At 42.3% G+C, this 17,282-nt stretch overlaps 1 protein-coding gene across 1 annotated transcript in view; it reads left to right on the forward strand.

Annotated features, from left to right (window-relative positions):
- TTN (titin) overlaps positions 1 to 17,282 on the forward strand; it is a 269,983-nt gene that overhangs the window by 74,514 nt on the left and 178,187 nt on the right. Inside the window, exons 54-86 of the mRNA XM_032407124.1 lie at positions 67 to 345; positions 438 to 719; positions 815 to 1,093; positions 1,208 to 1,486; positions 1,588 to 1,866; positions 1,989 to 2,276; positions 2,405 to 2,683; positions 2,817 to 3,098; positions 3,199 to 3,477; positions 3,602 to 3,880; positions 3,993 to 4,271; positions 4,382 to 4,669; positions 4,916 to 5,194; positions 5,407 to 5,688; positions 6,940 to 7,218; positions 7,339 to 7,620; positions 8,660 to 8,938; positions 9,062 to 9,349; positions 9,508 to 9,786; positions 9,880 to 10,158; positions 10,270 to 10,548; positions 10,662 to 10,949; positions 11,080 to 11,367; positions 11,905 to 12,186; positions 12,426 to 12,704; positions 12,821 to 13,102; positions 13,248 to 13,526; positions 13,629 to 13,916; positions 14,108 to 14,386; positions 14,482 to 14,760; positions 14,863 to 15,141; positions 15,282 to 15,569; positions 15,706 to 15,993. Coding sequence (XP_032263015.1) covers positions 67 to 345; positions 438 to 719; positions 815 to 1,093; positions 1,208 to 1,486; positions 1,588 to 1,866; positions 1,989 to 2,276; positions 2,405 to 2,683; positions 2,817 to 3,098; positions 3,199 to 3,477; positions 3,602 to 3,880; positions 3,993 to 4,271; positions 4,382 to 4,669; positions 4,916 to 5,194; positions 5,407 to 5,688; positions 6,940 to 7,218; positions 7,339 to 7,620; positions 8,660 to 8,938; positions 9,062 to 9,349; positions 9,508 to 9,786; positions 9,880 to 10,158; positions 10,270 to 10,548; positions 10,662 to 10,949; positions 11,080 to 11,367; positions 11,905 to 12,186; positions 12,426 to 12,704; positions 12,821 to 13,102; positions 13,248 to 13,526; positions 13,629 to 13,916; positions 14,108 to 14,386; positions 14,482 to 14,760; positions 14,863 to 15,141; positions 15,282 to 15,569; positions 15,706 to 15,993 — 9,297 coding nt within the window. The remainder of the gene's footprint in view (positions 1 to 66; positions 346 to 437; positions 720 to 814; positions 1,094 to 1,207; positions 1,487 to 1,587; positions 1,867 to 1,988; positions 2,277 to 2,404; positions 2,684 to 2,816; positions 3,099 to 3,198; positions 3,478 to 3,601; positions 3,881 to 3,992; positions 4,272 to 4,381; positions 4,670 to 4,915; positions 5,195 to 5,406; positions 5,689 to 6,939; positions 7,219 to 7,338; positions 7,621 to 8,659; positions 8,939 to 9,061; positions 9,350 to 9,507; positions 9,787 to 9,879; positions 10,159 to 10,269; positions 10,549 to 10,661; positions 10,950 to 11,079; positions 11,368 to 11,904; positions 12,187 to 12,425; positions 12,705 to 12,820; positions 13,103 to 13,247; positions 13,527 to 13,628; positions 13,917 to 14,107; positions 14,387 to 14,481; positions 14,761 to 14,862; positions 15,142 to 15,281; positions 15,570 to 15,705; positions 15,994 to 17,282) is intronic.

Consider the following 17,282-nt stretch of genomic DNA (forward strand, 5'->3'; position numbering starts at 1 on the left):
TAAGTCTTGTTCCCTTAGATCGCGCCTCTTAACTCTTAGAAATTCTTTCTTACACCCCTCCTTTAGAACCACCCAGTTTTGTAACTAAGCCTGCATCGAAGGATGTTCTGCCTGGCTCAGCAGTCTGCCTGAAGAGCACCTTCCAAGGGTCCACCCCTTTCACAGTCAGATGGTTTAAGGGTGGCAAAGAACTCGTCTCTGGTGGAAGCTGCTATATTACCAAAGAAGCTTTAGAAAGTTCCCTGGAACTCTACGTGGTAAAAACCTCCGACTCGGGCACATACACCTGTCAAATCAGCAACGTCGCCGGCAGCGTGGAGTGCAGTGCAAACTTATTTGTAAAAGGTTTGCATGGTTTTCTTGACATCTTTGTGCTACCGTCGTTATAAATTGTTTCCTCTTCCTCATGTTTCTTAATAACTTCCTTCCTTCCGCAGAGCCCGCCACGTTTGTTGAGAGGTTAGAACCATCACAGCTGTTAAAGAAGGGAGACGCCACCCAGCTGGCCTGCAAAGTAACTGGTACCCCTCCAATTAAAATAACATGGTTTGCAAATGATAGAGAAATTAAGGAGAGCAGCAAACACAAAATGTCTTTTGTGGAGTCCACTGCAGTTCTAAGACTTACAGATGTTGCCGTTGAAGACAGTGGTGAATACATGTGTGAGGCCCAAAATGAAGCTGGGAGTGACCACTGTGGTAGCATTTTAATAGTCAAAGGTTTGTGTTCACTTTGCTCCTTGTGTTACCACAGTCGTGGCCCCTAGCCCAGATTCCCCCCTCATTAACTCAAAGTAATTCCTTTCCCGCTATAGAGTCACCTTACTTTACCAAAGAATTTAAGCCAATTGAAGTGTTGAAGGAATACGATGTCATGTTGCTGGCCGAGGTGGCAGGCACACCTCCCTTCGAGATCACTTGGTTCAAAGACAACACAACGCTGAGGAGTGGTAGGAAGTATAAAACCTTCATTCAGGACCAGCTGGTTAGTCTGCAGATCCTCAAGTTTGTGGCCACAGACGCTGGGGAATACCAGTGCCGGGTGACCAATGAGGTGGGCAGCAGCACGTGCAATGCCCGGGTGGCTTTAAGAGGTTAGTGTCAGTTCGAGTGATGCGCTGGCTCTCCCCTAGAATGAACTCTTTGTTCCAACAAAAATCCACTTCTGCTCTAAAGCTGACACTGATTGGGAATTATTCTTCTATTAGAACCCCCAACCTTTGTCAAGAAGATCGAGAGTACCAGCTCCCTTCGGGGAGGCACCGCTGCCTTCCAGGCCACTCTGAAGGGCTCCTTGCCAATCACTGTGATGTGGCTAAAGGACAATGATGAAATCACCGAGGATGATAATATAAGAATGACCTTTGAGAACAATGTGGCTAGTCTGTACCTCAGTGGCATCGAAGTCAAGCATGATGGGAAATATGTCTGTCAGGCCAAAAATGATGCAGGAATACAAAGATGTTCTGCATTGCTCTCAGTGAAAGGTCGGTTCAGAAGGTTTGCCGTGGGTTTTAGGAAATAAGGCAGATGTGAGCCTTTCAACGGAGTGATTCACAACCCACACCTATCCCTTTGTTTTCTACAGAACCAGCAAGAATCACTGAGGAGGCTGTGTCTATAGATGTCACCCAAGGGGACCCAGCCACTTTGCAGGTTAAATTTTCAGGGACTAAGGAGCTTACTGCCAGATGGTTTAAAGATGGCCAAGAACTGACGCTGGGCCAAAAATACAAAATCAGCGTCACTGACACAGTCTCTATACTGAAGATTATTTCTACAGAAAAGAGAGATAGTGGAGAGTATACTTTTGAGGTCCAAAATGATGTTGGGAGAAGCAGCTGCAAGGCTAGCATTAACGTATTAGGTTGGTATTGAAACTGAGCATCTCCTTGCTCCTCATCTCCTACAATTTTACCAAAAATACAAATTGCTGCGTTGACCTAACTTTTTTTTTTTTTTTTGGTTTCTTGCTTTTTCATTGCATAGATCTTATCATACCTCCCTCGTTCACCAAAAAGCTGAAGAAAATGGACAGCATTAAAGGGTCTTTTATTGACTTAGAATGTATAGTGGCCGGGTCGCATCCCATCAGCATCCAGTGGTTCAAAGATGACCAAGAAATAACAGCTAGTGAGAAATACAAATTCTCTTTTCATGACAATACTGCCTTCTTGGAAATCAGTCAGCTGGAGGGTACAGACAGTGGGACATACACTTGTTCGGCCACCAACAAGGCAGGACACAACCAGTGCAGCGGCCACCTCACAGTCAAAGGTTGGCATTTTTTTTATCTCCCCTTATCAAGGACTGGTGTGCTCTCTCCTTTCTTAATTCTCACCCTCGTTGCCCCATTCCCAAGTAAACCTTCCTTTCTCCTTTTGCTTCTTTGTCTTTCATCCCAGAACCCCCTTACTTTGTGGAAAAGCCACAGTCCCAAGATGTCAGCCCCAATACAAGGGTTCAGCTAAAGGCTCTTGTGGGTGGCACTGCGCCCATGACCATAAAGTGGTTTAAAGATAACAAAGAGTTGCACTCGGGAGCAGCTCGCTCAGTTTGGAAGGATGACACCTCCACCATCCTGGAGCTCTTTTCAGCCAAAGCTGCCGATTCTGGGACCTACATTTGTCAACTAAGCAATGATGTTGGCATCGCAACCAGTAAAGCCACGCTCTTTGTAAAAGGTCTGGTCTCTGCATACATCTCTCTTGCTTGCTTGTCTGGATTTTTCTCGGCGGGGAGGGAAGAGGCTGAAGAAAGCGATGCTGGCCTTTGTTTAAAAAATATTCAACGTGACGCTTTCTTCCCCATCTTTAGAACCTCCTCAGTTCATTAAGAAGCCCAGCCCCGTATTAGTGCTGAGAGATGGGCAGTCGACAACGTTTGAATGCCAAATAACAGGCACTCCTGAAATCAGAGTTTCTTGGTATGTGGACGGGAATGAAATAACAGCTGTTAAGAAACATGACATTTCCTTCATCAATGGTTTAGCCACTCTCCAAATTTCTGGTGCCGGGGTAGAAAACAGCGGGACTTACGTCTGCGAAGCCCATAATGATGCGGGCACAGCAAGCTGCAGCATTGAATTAAAAGTGAGAGGTGCGTTACTGGGTCCGTTTTCTCTTTGGGCTGTGCTGCTGGCCAGGCCACCGGTCTTCCCTCGAGTAAGCTCGTCTCTGTCTTCCTTCTGAATCTTTAGAGCCTCCCACCTTTATCAGGGAGCTAAGGCCCGTGGAGGTCGTGAAAGATGGTGATGTGCAGCTGGAGTGTGAAGTATCGGGAACACCTCCATTTGAGGTCACGTGGCTGAAGAATAACAGGGAGATTCGGAGCAGCAAAAAATATAGCCTCACCGACAGTGTATCAGTGTTTGACCTCCACATAACCAGGTGTGACCCCTCGGACGCTGGCGAATACCAGTGCATTGTATCCAATGAAGGTGGCAGCTGCTCCAGCAGTACCCGGGTCTCCCTCAAAGGTCAGTGGTACCACGAGAAGCAGGCTGCCTCGTACAAACTGGCTAATGCTCTTTCATTTTATGATGGCGAGGAGAAGCTCAACTATGCCTCTTCTTTTCCCCCCACTATCCCACTGAATCACAGAACCACCGTCGTTCCTTAAGAAGATAGAAAACATCACTACCGTTTTGAAAAGCTCTGCCACCTTCCAGAGTACGGTGGCAGGCTCTCCTCCCATTTCTGTAACCTGGCTCAAGGATGATCACATTCTGGATGAAGACGATAATGCTCGTATTTCATTTGTGAACAACGTGGCCACGCTTCAGATCAGAGCTGTGGACAATGGACACAGCGGGAGATACACATGTCAAGCCAAGAACGAGTCGGGCGTTGAGAGGTGTTACGCTTTCCTTTTAGTACAAGGTCTGTAAGCTCTTCTCTTGGGGACTGAGTCAGTGGGGACAGTCTCATAAACACCCCTTATTTCTAGCAGAATTAGCGACGCAACTAATTTGCACTTTAATTCTTACTGCAGAGCCTGCTCAAATCCTAGAAAAAGCTAAGTCTGTTGATGTCACTGAGAAAGACCCAGTGACTCTGGAGTGCGTGGTGGCCGGGACACCAGAACTCAAAGTCAAATGGCTGAAGGATGGAAAACAAATTGTGCCCAGTAGATATTTTTCGATGAGTTTTGAAAATAACGTGGCCAGTTTTAGGATTCAGTCAGTCATGAAGCAAGACAGTGGTCAGTACACGTTCAAGGTGGAAAATGACTTCGGAAGCAGTAGCTGCGATGCCTACCTGAGAGTGCTAGGTGTGTACTTTGGCCCTAGCTGGCTTCTCTTATCTCTGTCTGGTACCTCTATCCCTTGTAAACAAGTGGCAACATATTAATGGGTGTGTTTTGCTGTTTGCATTGGATAGATCAAGATATCCCTCCATCTTTCACCAAAAAATTAACAAAAATGGATAAAGTTCTGGGCTCTTCTATTCGTATGGAGTGCAAGGTTTCTGGCTCACTTCCTATTAACGCTCAGTGGTTTAAGGACGGAAAAGAAATATCTACAAGCGCAAAATACAGACCCGTCTGTCATGAGAACACAGTATCACTGGAAGTTAATAATCTGGAATTAGAAGATACTGCGAATTACACATGCAAGGTCTCAAACATGGCAGGGGATGATGCATGCAGTGGCATCTTAACTGTTAAAGGTTAGAACTTCTTTTCCTCTTCTTGATTCTTCTTTGTGATTGCATTCTAAGTGTGGCACTCTTCCCTTGTATTCTTTAGACCTAAAAGTCTCAATAATTCTGTTTCTGTAGATCGATATTTATTGCGTTCAAGAAATACATGGTCATTGCCTCTTTTCAGAAATGTTTGCTTACATGTCCGTAAGACTGTCAAAACAGTTTAACTACAAGGAATCTAATTAAGTATATTTCTCTTAACGTCTATAGAACCACCAAGCTTCCTGGTGAAACCTGAGCGACAACAAGCCATACCGGATTCTACAGTAGAATTTAAAGCAGTACTGAAAGGAACACCGCCATTTAAAATAAAGTGGTTTAAAGATGATGTGGAACTTGCCTCTGGACCTAAATGTTTCATTGGCTTGGAAGGGTCAACTAGCTTCTTAAATCTCTATTCAGTGGATGCTTCCAAGACGGGACAATACACTTGCCAAGTTACCAATGACGTTGGTAGCGACTCTTGTACCACAATGTTGCTTGTGACAGGTGTGCACGTTTGATTGTTTCATGTTTCTGTTTGACCTGTGGCTCCCTTCTGTACAATGCATCTACCCAATCAAGAAAGTTTACTTCTCTCTAACAGTACACTGTATTTGCCAGGCATTGTTCATCTTTTCCTCTTTCCTGCATACTACCTAATTTAGCGTTTCTTATTTATACCTGTTCCTTCATAATCTCCTCTTTCTTTCACTCTCTAGAACCACCAAAGTTTGTAAAGAAATTAGAAGCATCCAAAATAGTGAAAGCAGGTGACTCCGCACGACTTGAATGCAAGATAACTGGATCCCCAGAAATCAGAGTTGTGTGGTACAGAAATGAACACGAACTCCAAGCCAGTGATAAATACAGAATAACTTTCATTGACTCAGTGGCCGTCATACAGATGAACAATCTCAGCACTGAGGACAGTGGGGATTTCATTTGTGAGGCTCAGAATCCTGCCGGCAGCACAAGCTGCAGTACCAAGGTTATCGTAAAAGGTAGAAGTCTGTTTCTTCTGTTCCTCATTACCTGAAGCCCACCTTCTTCCCCCCCTGGGGTATCCTAGCTCTTTATTCTTTTACTGTCATTTTAACTTCCATTTGAGATCATAGAATATTTCCCCAAACTAGTATTATTTCCCTTTTTGGTTGTTCTTTCTTAAGATTTGCTTACATGTAGCCAATCATTCTGGGATATTTTTCTTGTTATTCCAATGTCATCATTCTGATCACCTCAACACATTGGCCAAGCAGTTAAAATTCGATGTTTCACAAACCTAACAAAAAAAAAAAAAAAAAAAGGAAGGAAAGGAAAGGAAAAGTAGGCATTTTAAAATCTTTTTTGTCTTCAGTCAACTTATGAATATATCATCATCCTCACTATAAGCTTTAGCATGAATAACAAAGAATATTTACCACATATATATAAGATGCAAGCAATACAGGTTTTAACCTTACATTTAAAACAGGACAATTATAGGTGTGCCTCGGTGGCTCGGTCAGTTAAGTGTCCAACTCTTGATTTCAGGTCTTGATCTCAGGATTGTGAGTTCAAGCCCCATGTTAGGCTCCACTCTGGGTGTGGAGCCTACTTAAAAAATATATATATATTAAAAATACAGGACAATTATATATTTTTTTTTCTCTCTCAAGAATTGGTTCCTGTTTTTTTTTGTTAATTATATGACTATACCTTGGTGCAATTAATACTAGTATTTTCTGTAGCCATTTTCCAGTATTTTTATCACAAAGTCCAAGTTTTTCATGGCATGAAGCAATTATTTTAATAACATTTGTTGATGTGGACGACTTAGATCACAGGTGTGCCATAATGTCTTCCAAGTATCTCGGTTATAGAGCACATACAAAAAATTTCATCCCTGAAGTCAAGATCCTAAACCTCATGCAAATCATCTTAATTAACGTACTTGGGTTTTGTTTTCGCTTACAATTTTTGCATCAGTCCTTATGGTCCAAGATAAATTAGTAAGGTAAGGTAGATGGAAGGTTGAATTCCTCAGTAAGGACACCTAGGGGTCTTGTCTGGGCTCTCTGCCAAGGAAGCAGAGTGATTTTGTAAAGGCTAATGGCTTCTCCAAAGCAGTTATTCCTCAACACTAAAGTGATAGTTCTGGACACTGTTTCCCCATTATAGTATCTCGACTCTTTCTTCCAACTTAAAAACAGAGAAATAAAAACATTCTGTGAAATTAAATAGACCAATTCATTAGAAATTCTTGTTTTTTACAGAACCACCTATTTTTAGCGGCTTCCCTCCTGTAGTAGAAACCCTTAAAAATACTGAAGTTAGTCTTGAGTGTGAACTTTCGGGAACACCACCATTTGAGGTGATCTGGTACAAAGACAAGCGGCAGCTCCGAAGTGGCAAGAAATACAAGATTGCCTGCAAAAACTTCCATGCAAGTATTCACATTCTCAATGTTGAAGCTTCAGACATTGGGCAATACTACTGCAAAGCACAGAATGAAGTTGGAAGTGATACTTGCATTGGTACTGTAAAATTGAAAGGTAAGCGTATTTCCTGCACGTGGCAGAAATGGCAGGAATGTGCAAAACTTATTTTTTCTCTCTCCCTCCCATTATCTGGACAATGTTTCCAACAGTCTCCACCCATCTTTCCTTGTTCAGAACCACCAAGATTTGTCTCCAAACTGAACAGCCTCACCGTCGTAGCTGGCGAGCCCGCTGACTTACAAGCATCCATAGAAGGAGCCCAGCCTATTTCTGTCCAGTGGCTTAAAGAGAAAGAAGAAGTGATCAGAGAAAGTGCAAACATCAGAATTACATTTGTAGAAAATGTTGCCACTCTGCAGTTTGCAAAAGCAGAACCAGCTAATGCTGGGAAGTATATCTGCCAAATCAAGAATGATGGTGGAATGAGGGAGAACATGGCCACACTGACTGTTTTAGGTTGGTACAATTATAGTACTATGTTCCCCTGATAGAAAGTGACGCCAAACACTGAGATGAGTCACTGGTAGAATCTCTTATTCTGAATTTCTTCTAGAAGGATATTAACTCTTACCTGTTTGAAAGGTTTAGGAGAGGGGTGCCTGGGTGACTCAGTCAGTTAAGCATCCACCTTCGGCTCAGGTCATGATCCCAGGGTCCTGGGATCGAGCCCCATGTTGGGCTCTCTGCTCAGTGGGGAGTCTGCTTCTCCTTCTCCCTCTGTCCGTCTCCCTGTTCCACCTCTCTCTCTTTCTCTCTCATAAGTAAGTAAGTAAGTAAGTAAATAAATAAATAAATAAATAAAATCTTTAAGAACAAAATGAAAGAAAGAAAAAAAAAGGTTTAGGAGAAAGGACCTAATTGATCTTTTTTCCCCCCTAATTGATCTTTCAAACTCTTTCCTGTGTCTGTGATCTTAACAAAAATTAGCCATCTGTTTCATTGTTTACTTACTATTTTTCTTGATGGATTAGCCGATATAATCATGACTGTCTTTGTTTAAGCATGAAAACTATTGGAAGCCAGCATATGCAACAAGGAAATTTTGTTTCCAAAGTACTAGCTGTTAATGCTGACAAGAACTCCCAAGATCAAAGTTAGATAGGAAAGACTTGCACTTGCATCTTTGGACATTTTAATTTAGCAATTGTTTGGATAACAGCTTTGAAAACCACTGGCTTTAGCACCTTAAAATAAAGCAAACATATCAAGTAATTCATAATAATGTGACTCCTTTACTCTAGAGGGGGTCAAGAGCAAATCAGTACACACTGTCTAATATACATTGTCTGAATTGTTTTGGAAGTCAACTAGTGCACCAACATATTTCTTAATAATAACCCATAATTCCACAATAGTGTGCAATTGTGGAATCATCCTCTCTAGGGAGAGAGCCCTAACACAATCACACCATGGGAAGAAACAATCTCAGTGAATCTGAGTAGAGGCATGGTAAAGATAACGGGCTTTGACAGATGGCTATCACATTTTATTTCAGAGCCTGCAGTCATTGTTGAGAAAGCAGGATCAATGACCGTGACTGTGGGAGAAACGTGCACTCTGGAGTGTAAGGTGGCCGGCACTCCCGAACTCTCAGTAGAATGGTACAAGGACGGAAAGCTGTTGACCAGCAGCCAAAAACACAAAGTTAGCTTCTACAACAAAATCTCTTCCTTAAAGATACTCTCTGTTGAAAGGCAAGACGCAGGCACATATACCTTCCAGGTTCAAAACAACGTTGGAAAAAGCAGCTGCACAGCTGTGATTGATGTCTCAGGTCAGTTCCGCCCTATCCCCCTCACCCCCGCCATTGCTTATGAGAATGCCTCCATCAGCTTCCTTCTCTCACGGCTCTTCTACTCTTTCAAATCATGATGATCTCTTGCCTTTCCTCACACAGACCGAATGGTCCCTCCCTCTTTTACCCGAAGACTGAAAGATACTGTTGGGGTGCTGGGTACTTCTTGCATCTTGGAATGCAAAGTAGCTGGATCATCACCCATCTCTGTTGCCTGGTTTCATGAGAAAACGAAGATTGTCAGCGGAGCAAAGTACCAAACCACATTTTCAGATAATGTCTGCACATTGCAGCTGAACTCTCTGGACTCCTCAGATATGGGCAATTACACATGCGTGGCTGCTAATGCCGCTGGCTCTGATGAATGTCGTGCAGTGTTGGCTGTACAAGGTCAGTGTTATAGACGCAAACCATTTCTTGCAAATTCCCCTTTGGGTGCACATCCAGACATTTGACACATATTCAAAAGGGCTCTTCATTTTTCATTCAAAGTTGCAACTAAATGAGAAGCTTACAGGCTCTTTTCCATGTTCTCCATGTCTATGTAGAACCACCCTCTTTCGTGAAGGAACCTGAACCTTTGGAAATCCTACCAGGCAAAAATGTCACTTTCACAAGCGTTATTCGAGGGACCCCTCCCTTCAAGGTCGGCTGGTTCAGAGGTGCCAGAGAACTCGTGAGAGGAGACCGGTGCAACATCTATTTTGAAGACACTGTGGCAGAACTGGAATTATTTAATGTTGACATCTCTCAGAGTGGGGAATACACTTGTGTGGTTTCTAACAATGCTGGCCAAACATCCTGCATGACTCATCTCTTTGTGAAAGGTTTGCTCAAGTGCATTTGCCCTTCCTATTTTCTCTACACTGACATCTTTGTGTTCTTACTGTGTTTAATTGCTATGCTTTGTCACTCACCAGAACCGGCTACCTTTGTGAAGAAATTAAGTGATCACTCTGTGGAACCAGGGAAGCCCATAATTCTGGAGGGCACCTACACTGGAACACTTCCGATTTCAGTTACCTGGAAAAAGGATGGTTTTAACATAACTCCATCTGAGAGATGCAGCATAGTCACAACAGAGAAAACTTGCATCCTAGAAATTCTAAATAGCACAAAAAGAGATGCAGGACAGTACTCCTGCGAAATTGACAATGAAGCAGGGAGGGATGTTTGCCAAGCTCTGGTATCTACATTAGGTGTGTTGTCTTATTATTCTCTCATTAATGATTGGCATTCATGTAACACAAAGCATGCTTTGTTTGGTGTTCTTTAATTCCAGTTGCTGATTGTGATCCTTTCTTCTTTAGAACCACCTTATTTTGTTACGGAACTAGAACCTCTGGAGGCATCCGTTGGAGATTCAGTTTCTTTACAGTGCCAAGTTGCTGGGACACCAGAAATTACAGTGTCTTGGTACAAAGGAGACACCAAGTTACGGCCAACTCCTGAATACAGGACCTATTTTACAAACAATGTGGCCACACTTGTTTTTAATAAAGTGAATATTAATGACAGTGGAGAGTACACATGTAAAGCAGAAAATAGTATAGGAACTGCTTCTTCAAAGACTGTCTTCAGAATTCAAGGTGATGACATGAATTTAGAAATTAAGAAATTTTTTTATCTTAATCATTTTATCTTTGTGGAGAAATTTTCATTTCATCTACTGATGGCTCAAGTATCGCTTGTCTTCCTACAGAGCGCCAACTTCCACCTTCCTTTGCAAGACAACTGAAAGACATTGAACAGACTGTTGGGTTGCCAGTTACACTCACTTGTCGATTAAATGGCTCTGCACCCATCCAGGTGTGCTGGTATAGAGATGGGGTACTTTTACGAGATGATGAAAATCTACAGACATCATTTGTAGATAATGTGGCAACTTTAAAAATTTTGCAAACTGACTTGAGTCACTCTGGCCAGTACTCCTGCTCAGCTTCTAACCCACTTGGAACAGCATCTTCTAGTGCTAGACTGACAGCAAGAGGTTTGTTCCCATGTTAATCTTTCCCTTTGCAAACCAAACCATGACTTCTTCTTCATTGTCAGGATAGAAATGGCCAGTGGAAAAAATAAAACAAACAAAACACCCACTGCCTTTTCTTTTCATTTTCCAGAACCTAAGAAATCTCCCTTCTTTGACATCAAGCCTGTATCTATAGATGTCATTGCTGGGGAAAGTGCTGACTTTGAGTGTCATGTTACTGGTGCTCAACCAATGCGAATCACTTGGTCAAAAGATAACAAGGAGATACGTCCTGGAGGAAATTACACTATCACATGTGTGGGAAACACTCCCCATCTAAGAATTCTTAAAGTAGGCAAAGGAGACTCTGGTCAATATACTTGCCAGGCAACCAATGATGTTGGCAAAGACATGTGCTCAGCTCAACTCAGTGTAAAAGGTATAATTACATGGCATCTACCAATGTCTGTTCTTTCCCATATTTGTGTAATGGTCTTCTAAAAATTCCTTTAGTTTTTGAGTGTTTGGGATAAACTAACTGGGTCATGTTAGAATTTGTATATTAGTGTTGAAAACATTAATCAAGGTTCTGTTTTGTCTTTATATTGTTCTTTAAATTAGTGTTGACTCTAAGTGTGAGCCTATCAGATGGTGTTGTCTAACTGAAATTTGTTAAGTATTGTTTCAACTATCCAGTCTCATCATTTATTTTCTGTTATATGGCATTCTGATTTATCATTACTAAATTTTGATCAAATACCTCTATAATACATTAACTTATATGTTTTAGCTTCTATATCCAAACTACAAAAATAAACTTAACAATTAAATTCTCTATTAAAAGCTTATTTAATAGAAAAACATAACATTTTACCATAAAACTGTCGGAAAATATATTCTTAATTAACCAGTTTAAATATGTATTTATGGGATCTTCAACTACAAACACAAGCTGTTTTTTCCTTTGATTTACTAGAACCTCCCAAGTTTGTTAAGAAACTAGAAGCTTCTAAAGTTGCAAAGCAGGGAGAATCCATCCAACTGGAATGCAAAATAAGTGGTTCCCCAGAAATCAAAGTTGTGTGGTTCCGAAATGACAGTGAACTTCATGAAAGTTGGAAATACAACATGTCATTCGTTAATTCTGTGGCACTGCTTACCATCAATGAAGGCAGCACTGAGGACAGTGGGGACTATATCTGTGAAGCTCATAATGGTGTTGGTGAGGCCAGCTGCAGCACAGCCCTGACCGTTAAAGGTTAGACACACTAAGCTTCTTCCTTCTCCTCTGATTGGATTCTTTCTCAGCGATGTTATGAGCTCCAAAATAAAAAGGCTCACTATGGGGATTTGCTTGCAATTCTTAAACTAGTTTTTGTGTTAGCATACTGTCATATGGTTACACCAATCATTCTTAATGATTCTGGATTCTAAAGCATTATCTATCCTTTTTAGTAAGCAAATGTTCTCATCATCTGTCTTCTTTTTTTCTGGTAGCACCTCCTGTTTTCACCCAGAAGCCTTCTCCAATAGGAGCTCTTAAAGGTTCTGATGTTATCTTCCAATGTGAAATTTCGGGAACCCCCCCATTTGAAGTGGTGTGGGTTAAAGATCGAAAGCAAGTTCGAAGCAGCAAGAAATTTAAAATCACTTCAAAAAATTTTGATACAAGTCTTCATATCCTTAATCTTGAAGCCTCCGATGTAGGAGAATATCACTGCAAAGCTACTAATGAGGTGGGAAGTGACACGTGTGTTTGCACGGTCAAGTTCAAAGGTTTGTATACGTGGGCACAAAAATATATGTCTCTTCCTTTCATCTTTTCTTGCTTAACTAGTAACTTATGTGGCTGTGATTCTTTTTTTCTTCTAACCACAAACTTCTTTCATTAGAACCCCCACGATTTGTGAAAAAGCTAAGCGACACCTCAACCCTTGTTGGGGATGCTGTTGAGTTACGGGCTGTAGTGGAAGGCTTCCAGCCAATTTCTGTTGTCTGGCTGAAAGACAGAGGTGATGTCATCAGAGAGAGTGAAAACACTAGGATTTCATTTATCGATAACGTCGCAACCCTCCAACTTGGGAGCCCCGAACCCTCTGATTCTGGAAAATATGTGTGCCAAATCAAAAATGACGCCGGGATGAGAGAATGTTCAGCAGTCTTGACTGTAGTAGGTTAGTAACAAAGTACAACCTGAGAAAAAATCAAATTGGCCCATGATCATCATCTGCAAATACTGTTCTTACCCCATTATATATTGCTTACACTCTCAGTTTGGAAGGTGACTTTATTTTCAATGCAATATACTTCTTCTTTTAGAACCAGCCAGAATCGTAGAGAAGCCAGAACCCATGACTGTCACTACTGGAAATCCTTTTGCATTAGAGTGTGCAGTGGCTGGAACACCAGAACTTTCAGTCAAGTGGTTCAAAGATGGGAGAGAATTATCTGCAGACGGCAAACATCACATTACATTCATCAACAAAGTGGCTTCCATTAAAATCCCTTGTGCAGAGATGAGCGACAAGGGGTTATATAGCTTTGAAGTGAAAAACAGTGTTGGTAAAAGCACCTGCTCTGTATCTGTCCACGTGTCGGGTGAGTAGTGTGAGGTCTTTATGAATCTGTCATTTTTCCTGGAAAAAAGAAAAAAAAAAAGAAAGCTTCTCTTTAAACAGAAAACTACCCTTCTCCACACAGATCGAGTTGTGCCTCCTTCCTTCATCCGCAAGCTGAAAGACACGAACGCCGTCTTGGGGGCCTCGGCGGTTTTGGAGTGCCGAGTCTCTGGCTCAGCCCCGATTTCAGTTGGCTGGTTTCAGGACGGAAACGAGCTCGTTAGCGGGCCTAAGTGCCAGTCCAGCTTCTCGGAAAATGTCTGTACATTGAACCTGAGCTTACTGGAGCCCTCGGACACAGGCATATACACGTGTGTGGCTGCCAACGTGGCTGGTTCGGACGAATGCTCGGCGGTCCTGACCGTGCAAGGTCAGTGTGCAAGAGGCAGACTGCTGCCGCCCTCACGTCTCCTCCGCGTGATGTGGCGCCTGCCTCGTGGGGAGTTTCTTTCCCTTGTCTTCATTTGCAGTCTTAGTTCCCTTTCCTTTGGGGAGCAAAAGCGCATCTCACCTGGATTTCTTTTTTTCTCTTGATCTCTCTTCCTCCCCTGGGGTATCCAGAACCCCCCTCTTTCGAACAAATCCCCGACTCTGCGGAAGTTTTACCTGGAACGAGCCTCATCTTCACCAGCGTCATTAGAGGCTCCCCTCCGTTCAAGGTCAAGTGGTTTAAGGGCAGCAGGGAGCTGGTGTCAGGGGAGTCGTGCACCATCTCTCTGGAAGATTTTGTGACCGAACTGGAGCTGCTGGAGGTAGAGCCGGTGCAGAGCGGAGACTATTCTTGCCTTGTGACCAACGACGCGGGCAGCGCCTCCTGTACCGCGCATCTCTTTGTGAAAGGTTTGCTCTGTTCTCCGACTCGTGTGCCTCTTAAAATTCCTTTCCAAGTCTTCCTTTGAAGATGCCGAGTTCACCCTCATGTTTCCTCCGTACAGAACCCGCCACGTTTGTGAAAAGGTTGGCTGACTTCAGCGTGGAGACAGGCAGCCCCATAGTTCTCGAGGCCACGTTCACCGGCACACCTCCCATCTCGGTGAGCTGGATGAAGAATGAGTTCCCTCTCTCACAGTCTCAGAATTGCAGTATTACCATGACAGAGAAATCGACGATCCTGGAAATTACGGAGAGCACTGTAGAGGATTATGCACAGTACAGTTGCCTGATAGAAAATGAGGCCGGTCAAGATATTTGTGAAGCTCTGGTGTCTGTCTTAGGTGTGTTAACAAGTTAGCTCTTTTTGTTGCTGTCTTTTCCTTCTTTTAAACCATCCTCTTCAAGTTAGCGTGATTGATTGGTTATCATCCTTTGTACCCTAGAACCACCCTATTTCATTGAACCGCTGCAACACGTAGAAGCAACCATCAGTGAACCCACGACTTTACAATGTAAAGTGGATGGAACCCCAGAAATTAGAATTTCTTGGTACAAAGAACACACAAAGCTACGATCGGCTCCTGCATATAAAATGCAATTTAAAAATAATGTCGCCTCTTTGGTAATCAACAAAGTGGATCACAGTGACGTGGGAGAGTATTCGTGCAAGGCAGAAAACAGCGTGGGGGCAGTCGCTTCTTCAGCCGTGCTTGTTATCAAAGGTGATGATGGTTTCGTTTAACAAGTCTTGCTGTGTGCTGACAGACCCATTTTCTTAAAAACATCAAAATTGTAATGGCTTGAAATATGTCGTGGCTGTGTTCTCTCTTGTAAATAAGGATTATCTGTAACTTCTTTACAGAGCGCAAACTTCCACCTTCCTTTGCAAGAAAACTGAAGGATGTTCACGAGACTCTTGGTTTCCCAGTTGCGTTTGAATGTCGCATCAATGGCTCAGAACCTCTTCAAGTATCTTGGTACAAGGATGGGGTGCTTTTGAAAGATGATTCTAATTTGCAAACATCTTTTGTTCATAATGTAGCAACCCTTCAGATTTTGCAAACTGACCAGAGCCACGTCGGTCAGTATAATTGTTCAGCTTCTAATCCTCTTGGAACTGCTTCGTCTAGTGCCAAGCTCATTCTCTCAGGTAAGTAGCTCATCACATTACCCTCTTCATTAAAAAAGCTTCACTGCCGTGGGCCACCATAGGACTGGTGCCACACATGCTCCATGTCTGGGAGCATGAAAACTGAAGTCACCGTGTTGGTCTTCATCCTTTTCAGAGCATGAAGTGCCTCCTTTCTTTGATCTAAAGCCTGTATCAGTAGATCTTGCTCTTGGAGAAAGTGGTTCTTTTAAATGTCATGTAACTGGAACTGGACCCATCAAAATCACTTGGGCCAAAGATAACCGAGAGATTCGCCCTGGAGGCAACTACAAGATGACTTTGGTTGAAAATACTGCCACTCTGACAGTCCTCAAAGTAAGCAAAGGCGACGCTGGGCAGTACACCTGCTACGCAAGCAACGTCGCTGGAAAAGACTCTTGTTCTGCTCACCTGGGTGTGCAAGGTACCTGTTCCAGTCAAGTAGCAACATCTCTTTTGCATTTTCAATATCTTGAAATACAGGAGGAAGGGTGTGCTTCAAAGTTATGTTTAGGACCATGGTCTAGTAATTAGAAGAGGTCAAATGGATCTAGGGCCTTCCAAATGGGGTCAAGTTTTAACACTTTTTATTAAAAAAATATAAAACGGATAAAACATGGACTTGAATGTCCATTTTAAAGATAGAGACTAGGAAAATAGTGAACAAAAGTTTTCACAGAATTGCAAGAAAATCCAAGTTTGAAAGAAATCAGCTTAAGGCAAAAAAAAGGAAGTGATCTCAAATGACTTATTTTCCACAGTAGTTTGTAAATTAATGGATTTTGTCGCTCTAGAGGATAACAGATCCCAAACAAGCCCCTCAAGAAGAGTCAGCTTGTGCTAACCTCTCCTCCTCCACTAGCCCCACACTTAAATAATAGAGGAAGCCAGAGGGCTAGGGAGAACATCAATATCCGACATGGTGGAAGGCAACCATATCTTTCTGTACCAAGTTCATGGCTGCCATTGTCATAAATTAAATCCTTAACTCAATGAGCTACTCATCTAACCCATTAGAGAATTTTCGAGGTTTTTTGTGGTGGTGGTTTGTAGATATCTTGAAATTAAAATAGAATTGTATTTACCAGCCCATTTGCTCTCTGACATTTTTCTAATCATTTTTATTTCTCTGAGCTTGAATTTTTTGTTTCAGTAACAAAGAAAGCCTTGCTCTCCCCCACTGCGAAGGGAAATTATGAGGGTTGAAGAAATATCTATTTAAAATCTATAAGAGAAATTGACATAAATATTAAGACATCTCGCCCAGTTTTGTTATTCTGATTCCTCGTGGTACATATCTGGTATCTTTATAGCCATAGTATATACATCACCCCCGGTTCACATAGAGGAGAGTAGTCAAACCCTCTTATTCCTTGTGAACTTCAGAGTGCCTCCAACAACAGATCTAGCCCCTGCCTCTGATCTTGCACTAAAGATAAGATTCTTTTGCTGGGAGGAGGATCACACAATATGGATTAATGTATTTTCCTCCCTTCCGTTTGCAATAACATTTGGTGTGGGTGCTTACACACATTTTATTTTAAGAAATTTCTACTTAGATTCAACTTAACCATTCTTAACTACTAATTATGAACTATTCTTCCTTGAACTGCATCAAATAATATGTTTTCCAGAGTTAAAGACCTCTCCAACAGAGGGATTCCTTTTTTCACTTCATCTTGAGTTATCCGTGTCTTTTCCATCCCTTAACTT

Source organism: Phoca vitulina, unplaced genomic scaffold (assembly GCF_004348235.1).
Source record: "Phoca vitulina isolate PV1807 unplaced genomic scaffold, GSC_HSeal_1.0 scaffold1, whole genome shotgun sequence".
NCBI classification, from domain to species: Eukaryota; Metazoa; Chordata; class Mammalia; order Carnivora; family Phocidae; genus Phoca; species Phoca vitulina.